The 10,091-nt window shown below is 43.3% G+C and overlaps 1 protein-coding gene across 2 annotated transcripts; it reads left to right on the top strand.

The window, feature by feature from the left end:
* Positions 1-1,637: 1,637 nt before the first annotated feature.
* Positions 1,638-9,235, top strand: LOC102423823 (OCIA domain-containing protein 2). Of its 2 annotated transcripts, none has more exons than XM_006101288.3 (4): positions 1,638-1,726; positions 6,277-6,324; positions 7,298-7,415; positions 8,885-9,235. In XM_006101288.3, the coding sequence occupies exons 1-4, from the start codon at positions 1,696-1,698 to the stop codon at positions 8,964-8,966; spliced, it is 279 nt and encodes a 92-aa protein (XP_006101350.2). In that variant the 5' UTR covers positions 1,638-1,695; the 3' UTR covers positions 8,967-9,235. The 2 variants fall into 2 exon arrangements, with proteins under 2 accessions (XP_006101350.2, XP_023620578.1); XM_023764810.1 differs by lacking the exon at positions 1,638-1,726 and adding an exon at positions 2,549-2,681.
* Positions 9,236-10,091: the final 856 nt, after the last annotated feature.

Genomic DNA, 10,091 nt, shown 5'->3' with positions numbered 1-10,091 from the left:
TTGATATCTGGGCTGTTTAGAGTTTAAACCCATGTTGAGACCCCTTTTTAAGGGCAGAGGTAATATTTGATTTACTAGTAGGAGCACACGTAATGCTTTCATGTGACCCAGAACATGGACCTAGAGTGTTATTTAGAATTTCTTGAAAGAGTAAACCTTCCTAAATTTCACTAGACTCTAACCTCATTGAGTTCAGGGAATAATGTCAAGTTTATTGCTTCATCCCAGAGCCAAGCATAGTGCTTCATATATAGAAAGTACCTAATCAATATTTGTGGAATGAATGGAAAGTCGCAGGGTCCATTAATACTTCTCTCACAGTGTCTCTGAAATAACCTTTTCTGCTGAGTCATCTTCTTTCTCTGCCTGCCTGATATAAATAAGACAAGGGTGTGAATTCAGCTATGCTTTAAGGTCTCTTCCAATTAAAAAAAAAATCATGGGTGGTAGGGGGGAGGGTAAGAGATAAACCAAAGGACTTGTATGCATGCAAGTAAGCATAACCAATGGACACAGACAGTAGAGGAATGAGGGCATGTGCTGGGGGGTGGGAGCAGCCGGGGAGAGCCCAATAGGGGGGAAAGGAGACATATGTAATACTTTAACCAATAAAGAATTTAAAATTTAAAAAAGAAAAAGAAAAAAAATCATGCTTTGTCATTTGAAAATGTCATAATAGAACCTGCAGATCTAGTCCCAATATTTGCAACATTGCCGACACAGGGATCATTTTACTGTGAAATACAGTTTGATTTCTCAAATCATTCCAACTCAGTAGCAATTGTTTTGGGAATAAACACTCTTTAGAAGTTGTTATTCATCATGCATTACTATGATGATTGATTGTGCTCCTAGCAATTCATGTCTTTTCTGACAACCTATGAGTAAGTAATTTAATTAAGCCTAGTAGACTAACATTTCAGTATGACCCATTCGCCTACCATCGGATAGATACGAGTGGAAAAATTGGTTGCAATTTAATTTGTCTTGGTTGCTAGGAAGAGCTAGATGTTTATCACAGCTCGCTGCTTTTGGAAGAAGTCACTTGACACATTTTGACAGAACGAGAAACTGCCTTTGCCAGACTAACTTGCCTGTTTTGAAAATGACAGCAGAATGTCGCCCATGTTTAACATGAATGCAGTAATCTTGTAATCCCCAGAAAATATACCCAAATGGTGCAACAAAATGTCATGCAAGACTAAAGCAGAGAAATATCCTGAATAGGATATTATGCAGGAGTTTTATTGTACTGGTATTTTCTTGTATGTCGGATTAGAAATTTCAAAATATGTAACTCAAGGCAGCTCCCAAATGCAACAGCTACATGTCCACACACAGACACGAACGTGCCTGCGTGGTATGTAGTGGCCAGAATCTGGTGCATGGTGGGCGTTCAGGCTAAGTGGGGGTCAGAAACGGAGTCCCAGGGGGTTTAGGTTTTGTTAGATTAAAGCTGTACAGCTGGTTCAGTGCCTGGGGGCAGATCCCGGGAACAGTCTTCAGGAAGTACTTAATAAATCCTTTATTTGTCGAATAAGTAAAGTAACAAATGACTAAAAAGTCATTGCCAAGGTAGGTAAGAGAAAACACTGCGAGTCATTCTCCCTGACTTCTAGGTGACGTGCCAAGTTCTAAAATTCCAGCACTGAAGGGCGTTTTTGTTTTGCAGCTCTGCCCTTCTCTCTGGGAAGCATGCTTGTTACCCAAGGACTAGTCCACCACGGTAAGAATCAACATTCGTTTACTAATTTAACTCCAGTTTCCTGCGAGCCTCCTGGCCACTTTTTGGTGCGGGGCATGTATTTTGTGGTGGAGGACTTATTTATGCAGGCTTTTGCCTATTTTCAGCATGAACCCCTCCACCCACCCCTCCGGAAGATGTCCTAATCCCCAGAATGAGTGACCATGTTAGGTCACCTGGCAAAGTGACATCAAAACTGCAGGTGGGAAGGCTGTTAATCAGCTGACCTTAAAATAGGGAGATTATTCTGGATTAACCAGATGGGCCCAGCGTAATCAGATGGATCCTTAAAAATTGGGTCAGGCCTGACTGGCATGGCCTGACCTATGAACCAGGAGATCAGGGTTCGATTCCTGGTCAGGACACATGCCTGGGTTGCAGGCTCGGTCCTCAGTGTGGAGTGTGCAGGAGGCAGCCGATCAATGATTCTCTCTCATCATTGATGTTTCTATCTCTCTCTCCCTCTCCCTTCCTTTCTCTGAAATCAATAAAAATATATTAAAAAAGAAAAAACAGAAAAAAATTGGGGTCAGAAGACGGAACCGGAGAGAGGGCAGCATGAGAAGGACTCACTCAACACTGCTGGCTTTGCGGATAGACGAGGGGCCAGGAGCCCAGAGTCCAGGAAAGGGGGTGGCCTCTAGGAGCTGGCAAGGAATGCAGCCCTGCCAGCACCTTGATTGTAGCCGGCTGCCCAGGCCTGAATGTTTGTGCCCCACCCCCCAGTTGACATGTTAAAATCCTAACCTGCCAAGGGGATGGTCTTAGGAGGTGAGGCCTTTAGGAGGCGATTAGCCTGTGAGGGTGGAGCCCTCGAGAATGGTAGTGCTCTGGCCAGAGACCTCACGGAGCTCCCACCACAAGGAGTCTGCAAACCCAGAGAGGGGCCTCACCAGCCCTGAGGATCCCCTGATCTTGGACTTCAGCCTCCAGAACTGTGAGAAATCAATTGCTGTCCTTTATAAGCCCCCCACCCCCAGTCTTGTTTCACAGCCCCAACAGACTGGCACACCCAGTGAAACCCATTCTGAGCTCTGACCTCCAGAACTGTAAGCTTGCAGATGTGTGTTGTTTTAAGCCTCCAGGTCTGTGGAAAGTTGTTACAGCAGCCACAGGAAACTAATACAGTGCCTTTCTCTGTGCCAGAGTCCCTGCGTCTCCCAGGGGCTCAGTATAAGTTAGACAGACTGTTCCCTGCGCATGGATGCTCCGGGGAGGAGGTAAATGGGGCTGAAATCCACCAAGCTCTGTCCCTCAAGCCATTTGTCCTGGCAAGAGGCTGCATTTCCCTGAGGAAGGGTGCCCTGTCTAATTTGTACAACAGGCATGAGGACTAGCAGGTGCCCTGCACCTCCCCACACAACCTCTCCCCTCCTCTTGGTGTTCCAGTTTACCTCTCTCTTCTTCCTTCCTTGCTCCCTTCTTTTTTCCTGTCTCCATCTCACCAGAGAGCCCATAGGCATTGCCTAGTTCCCAAATAGCAAGAAGGCATCTGACCCTGTCGAAGCCCATTGCTTTGAACACTGCTGATGACCAGGATTTAAAAAAGAGTATTTGTACCCAGCAAACATGAGCGAAGACGTTCAAGTTCTTTTTTGGGTCTCAGAGACCACACGTGTGGCTCGCGAGCCACAGTTTGCCGACCACTGATCTAGGAGAATCCCATTTCAGTCAATATTATTCTTCTCTTAAGGATTTAAGTTGATTTATTAAATATGATTTCATTTTTATAACTTGAAGATAGCCTTTTTATGGAAATATATTTATCAATCAGTAATGAGTCTTTGTCAGGCCATTTTTGACAGCAAAGAAATACAGTCATGCCATTATCGGGATTATATCTTATAAATATTAAACTCAAAATCTATCGTTTCTGGCATGTGCACAAATATACTTTTCCAGGGTTGTGCAGTAGTTTTCTACAACTACTATAACAAATTAACACAAACATAGTGACTTAAACAGTACAAATGTATTATCTCACAGTTCTGGAGGTTAGATGTCCAAAATGGGTCTCCCTGGTCTGAAATCAAAGTGTCCCCAGGGCTGCTCTCCTTGCTGGGGGCCCTGGGACTTCCTTTGTCCTTCCAGCTTCTAATGACCACCCAAAGTTCTTCTTGGCTCATGGCCCTTTCCTCTGCCTACAAAGCCAAGGTCTTTTACTACTGCCATCTGTCTGGTTCTGCCTCAGAATCCCTCTTCTACATTCAAGGGTCATTGTGATTACATTGGGCCCACCTGTGCTGAGCCAGGTGAACCTGAGAGGGGGCGGTGAAGGATTTAGAAAAGACAGACAAGAGAATAAAGCTGGGGCTAGGTGGGACGCTGCTCTCTGATGGAGAGACAGCGCCACGGCCTGCAAGCAGAGTCTTTATTTATTTTTTTAAAATATATTTTATTGATTTTTTTTACAGAGAGGAAGGGAGAGGGATAGAGACTTAGAAACATCGATGAGAGAGAAACATCCATCAGCTGCCTCCTGCACACCCCCTACTGGGGATGTGCCTGCAACCAAGGTACATTCCCTTGACCGGAATCGAACCTGGAACCCTTCAGTCTGCAGGCCGACTCTCTATCCACTGAGCCAAACCAGTTACGTCCAGAGTCTTTATTTTATAGCCAGATTCCACGAGGCAAAGTAAGGGTGTGGTAAGAACATTCTTGCGGATTTCGAATCTACTCAATTACATCTACCCGATCAAGTTTTGTTTACTTGCTGCACCTCCCGCAGCCCATATCACTCAGCCACGTGGGACCACAGGTTCGGACCATAAGGTCAAGCTTACAACTATAGCCTTTGGCTGTAATTGTGCTGGGACTTGCACGTGGATTTGCCACGAGAGGATCGTGCCCTCTCGTTAGTCCCAGGCTTGAACCTGTCCAAACGCTGTAGCTGCTCTCCACACCCACCCAAGTGATCCAGGGTAATCTTCCTATTTTAAAGTCATCTGAGTCACCCTAATTCCATTTTCTACCATAATTCACCTTTGTTATGCAATTGTAACCTATTCACAGTTTCCAGGGATTGGGATATATATGGACACCTTTAGGGGGCCATTATTCTGCCTATCACAGTAGTAAAGTTTTTATTTAAAAATTGTGGTAGGTATTCCATCAGGTGTCAAATAACAACATTTCGGACAATGACAGACCACATGTACAATGGTGCTTCCATAAGATTACAATGGAGCAGAAAAATCCCTGTGGGCTGGTGATGTGAGAGCCATGGGAACGTCGAAGCACAAGGCATTTATCTCTCAGCTACCTGAGGGGATCCCGGTGTAAGCACTCCTGCTGCACTGCCTGTCATATAAAAGTATAGCACCTGCAACTTGGACAGTCTGTAATACTTGATAACGATAATAAACGACTATGTTACTGGTGTATGTAATGACTATACTTTTTGTCATCATTTTAGAGTGTCCTCTTCTACTTATAAAAAAACGTTGGATGTAAAACAACGTGCTGTGTTATGCCAGCAGCAGCCTCGTGCATCTTGTGTTTCCCGTGTCTCTTGATTGCATCGCTTTCTCTTGAGTTTGACTTAATCTCGTGGTGTTTTGCACAGTAACATGCTGTACAGGCTTGTAGCCTCGGAGCAATCGTGTATCCCATGCGGGCTGGGTGTGTAGGAGGCTGTACACCCAGGTTTGTGTAAGTGCCGTCTATGATGTTCGTACAACGGTGAAATCGCCCAAGGATGCCTTTCTTATCATGTATCCCCGTTGATAAGTGAGGCATGACTGGTACTGGGCATCCTTAAGTTGAATTTCATAAGTTGAGTTACATTAAAAGGGGAGGCAGCAGTGACTAATTGTTGGAAATAAGTTGTTGGCTCCACCTTTGCACTGATATCTTTAAACAAGTCTTGAATTGTCTGTTTCATGTTCTTTTTTTACACATTAAAGCTAACACTTGCTACTTGGCAAAAATGGCTATTTGAGAGTTAAATTCAATCAAGAATTGAATTATAACTCTTTTAGGGTCATTTCTTGTGATTAAGAATCTATGTAGCACCCTAGCTGGTTTGGATCAGTGGATAGAGCGTCAGCCTGCAGACTGAAGGGTCCTGGGTTCGATTCCAGTCAAGGGCACATGCCAGGGTTGTGGGCTTGATCCCCAGTAGGGGGGCGTGCAGGGGACAGCCGATCAATGATTCTCTCTCATCATTGATGTTTCCATCTCTCTCTCCCTCTCCCTTCCTCTCTGAAATCAATAAAAATATATTTTTAAAAAAAGTAAAATATTAAAAAAAATAAAGAATCTATCTAGCCCTGGTCAGGTGGCTCAGTTGTTGGAGCATCATTCCAAATGGTTGTGGATTTAATCCCTGGTCGGGGTGTATACGGGAGGTAACCAATCCATGTTTTTCTCTCTCTCTCTCCCTTCCTCTCTCTAAAATCAATAAAAAACCATATCCTCAGGTGAGGGTTAAAGAAACTGCATATATATTAAACTCTGAAGATTTCCTTATACTTTATAAGTTTAAATAAGTAATACAATGAAATAATAATGTATATATTACTCCTTAGGTTATTTAGCAGCTAACCCAAGATTTGGATCATTGCCTAAAGTTGCACGTAAGTCATAGAAGTTAAAAAAAATATTTTTAAATAGATGTTTATAGCAGCTGGAGTTATGAATGTCCAGGTTAACCAAATTGCCTGCATTGCCTTTCTGAAAAATCAGTCTTTATTTTTTGCCACTTCACAGTCCTTCGTTCATTCAACACTTCCTGGAATCAAGTTGAGCCATAGGAACCTCCCCTTGGAGAGTCCTCTTTAAAGCGGGGACGAGGCCCCCTGGCAGGGCCCACCAGGGCCTCAGAATGATGATCCATTCGGGGTTTAAGTTTTCTTCTTTGGGCCAGTCTTTTCCGGATATTTTCTGTAGTGAACATAATAAGTGAATAATTTTTTTAAATCAGGGACTTTCTAATACACCAACCATAAACTCAGGATTTTCTTTTTTCCACTCATAATACATCGATCTACTTTGTACAAAAGGGATGCTTTCCCGTTTACAGTCTGAAACTTCATTCCCAGCAAGAGGAGCAGGTTGAAGATTTCTTCCCTGAGAGGCTTTCTCTGCCTCGAGACCTCTCTCCCCTACAGGCAGGATGGACCGCAGCTCCCCAAACTCCAGTCCATACAGAGAATTTCCTACCCAGTGATTTGGAGAAACTATAACCCCTCCCTCCCCTGGTGGCCTCAGACATTTATTTGCTGGCCTGGCCTCGCTCAGGCTGCCTGGCCCTGGCCCGGGGTCACACCTCTGCTTGCTCTGTCCTGGCCCTTCTACCACCAATTCAACACGGAGCCAGAAAGGCTAATCCTGCTCTTCAACAGGGAGCTTCATTCCCAGATCGTTTGTCCATTGATTTGTCGTGGTGCTTTAAAAAAATAAAATGAAAATGTTGTCTTTATTGTTGAAAGTATCGAGGTACTTTTAATATTAAAATTACTACTATTAATAAAGAAAATTCTAGAAGATAACTAATGGAGGAGATTCTGACCCTTTATATAATCTATCTTTCCTAACCTGCTTTTACAGTTGCTGGTATCCTGGGATATGGCCTGGGAAAGGCATCATACATAGGAGTCTGCCAAAGTAAATTTCATTCCCTTGACGATCAGCTACGCGGGGCTGGCTTTGGTCCAGGGCATAACAGGTTTGTAATCTGTTTGATTGAGGGATTGTAATGAAGGTAATTATAAAAAGGTAAATAAAAGATGATTCACCATTTAAAATATTTTTCTTAACATCTATATATTTATATGCTGGGGTAAAAAACCTCCTTAAACCTCAAATTTTGAGTTCTTGCTATTCAACTTCAATAATAATTACTTATTATTTGACTTAGTTTCCTATTTCACTTGCTTAACAAACATTTAGTGAGTATCTACTGTGCTCAAGGCATTGTGCAAGTCTGAAAAGAATACCTTAGTCAGCAGACATGGCTTCTACTATCACGGGGTTACACCGAATTTAAACAGGTTTCTTTATTGCAGGACTTTTCAGAGCCTTTACTGTGTTAATATACTGTATATAGAGTGATTCTCATTAGGGGATATAAGCAGTAGGACTCTGGAGTGAAGGGCATTGCCTCTACTGTTAGAACACCTGGGTCGAAAACCAGTTGTACCACTTATTAAATAAACCATGTAATCTTGGAAATGTTTCTTAAACTCTCTAATCTTCAGTTTTCTCAACTGTATAAAATGGTGAGCAGAATTGTTTTCATGGAATTGTTATAAGGAGGAGAAATGACTGTGACACTCAGTAAGTAATAGCTATTTCTACCACAGGACTAGTGTTGGGGACACATTCACTAAAGACCCTCACTTGTCACAGTGGATTCTATGTGAGAGGCAGCACGGTACTGTGGGGAAAAAAAACACAAAAAACATTGGGCGTGATCATTATTGGCCTTTATCTTGAGTGAAATTCTGGCAGTCTCAAGCCAAGAAGCAGCTCCTACTATTCCCTAAGACAGTGGTCGGCAAACTCATTAGTCAACAGAGCCAAATATCAACAGTACAACGATTGAAATTTCTTTTGAGAGCCAAATTTTTTAAACTTAAACTATATAGGTAGGTACATTGTTATTAACTTAATTAGGGTACTCCTACGATGGCCTTTGCTAAAAACGTCCTCAATCTGATTGAGGTACGTTCGCTGAGGTCGACCCCTTCCAACTCTCCCATCCACATTTGTCTTGTAGCCAGGCTCACTCAACTCGTGCATGAATCGTGCGTGCCTCCCCCGCGCTGCGTATCCCGCAGCCCACCTGCGCCGCATCTCCGGTCACCCGACCAACCGAAGGACCGACCGACACCCCCCACTTCTTCTAACGCCACTTCTTCAAAATAGACTCGCCCAGTCCGAAAACCGACTTCTGCTCATGGGCCACGAAGTTTCAATCGCACTGTACGTGCGCGCCCGCACGTGGTATTTTGTGGAAGAGCCACACTCAAGGGGCCAAAGAGCTGCATGTGGCTCGCAAGCCGCGGTTTGCCGACCACTGACCTAAGACATTGGGCCTATGAGCGTCAGCATAGGACAATGTCTCTCAATCAGGTGTTAAGACTAGAGCTTCCAGTGTCAAAGCACAAACCTCTCTTTTTGCTTCTGTCCTAGGCACTGCCTGCTTACCTGTGAGGAGTGCAAAATTAAGCACGGATTAAGCGAGGAGCGAAGTTCACAGCCATCAGCTTCCTAAACTCTACACCCGTGGCTTTTGAAGTTTCTTAAAGTTCTGAATTTGCACACACACTACAATTTCAAGTGTACTTGAAAATAGCGTACAGTGGAACAGAAACGTTGTGATTCTCTCTATCAAAATGCTTTTTGCGGAAGATTCTCAATTGAATTGAGTGTATGTTTTTCTACTGTGTACGAACATGGTGGGAGAATTCACACACCGAAAAGAAATTATGTTGTATTCTAACTTGTATACAGTGAAGTAAAAGAATGTCAAGTCCTCTCTAATTTTCCCCATCTATTCGTTCTTTCTGCCTTTGTTCTGGGTTTTAAAACCTCTTAAAGTGGACAGGCGTGAAGGTTGGGGAGCTTGGGAAGTCATACCCCACCCAAAACCATTGTGTATGGAGATAGAAACACAGGGCAAGAAGGATTGCTTCTTATAGGTATGTGGGGCACTTAGTGAGAAATGCGTCACTTCAGAGAGTCACGGTATGGGCCAATTGTCCTTCCGGTGACCTCGGTGACTTTATGCCTCATCAGTATGGTGGAGTTTTGCTTAGCCATTGGGTACACGCTTATAGTCATCACTCAAGTACTGGGTTAGTTTATATACTGCTAGTGGCCTCAAAGAATAAACACAACTTCCCAAATGGTCCCTTCTTCTCCCAGGGAACAGTTTATTATGGGAGGAATCATGGGAAGAATTAATGCATAGAATGATAAACTTTTAAGGCTATAGGCAGATCAGAAGCAGCCAATTCAACCCCATGAGTTGGATTCCTATTTATTGCCAGGTGTGTGTTTTTTGTTTTGTTGTGTGTGTGTGTGTGTGTGTGTGTTGTTTTTTGTTTTTTTTGCAAAAAAAAACCCTCTTCCATTGGGGACCTTTTGTTTTATAGCAGGTTGTCTGAGTCCTACTTTAAAAATGTCCCTTGCATTTTTTGCATTTTCTCAGAAAAATGCTTTCTTTTTTAAAATATATTTTATTGATTTTTTACAGAGAGGAAGGGAGAGAGATAGAGTTAGAAACATCGATGAGAGAGAAACATCGATCAGCTGCCTCCTGCACACCTCCTACTGGGGATGTGCCTGCAACCAAGGTACATGCCCTTGACCTGAATCGAACCTGGGACCTTTCAGT

Source organism: Myotis lucifugus, unplaced genomic scaffold (assembly GCF_000147115.1).
Source record: "Myotis lucifugus unplaced genomic scaffold, Myoluc2.0 scaffold_349, whole genome shotgun sequence".
Lineage (NCBI taxonomy): Eukaryota > Metazoa > Chordata > Mammalia > Chiroptera > Vespertilionidae > Myotis > Myotis lucifugus.
Note: the sequence above shows the minus strand (reverse complement) of the source record. Positions and strands in the feature narration are given on the sequence as shown.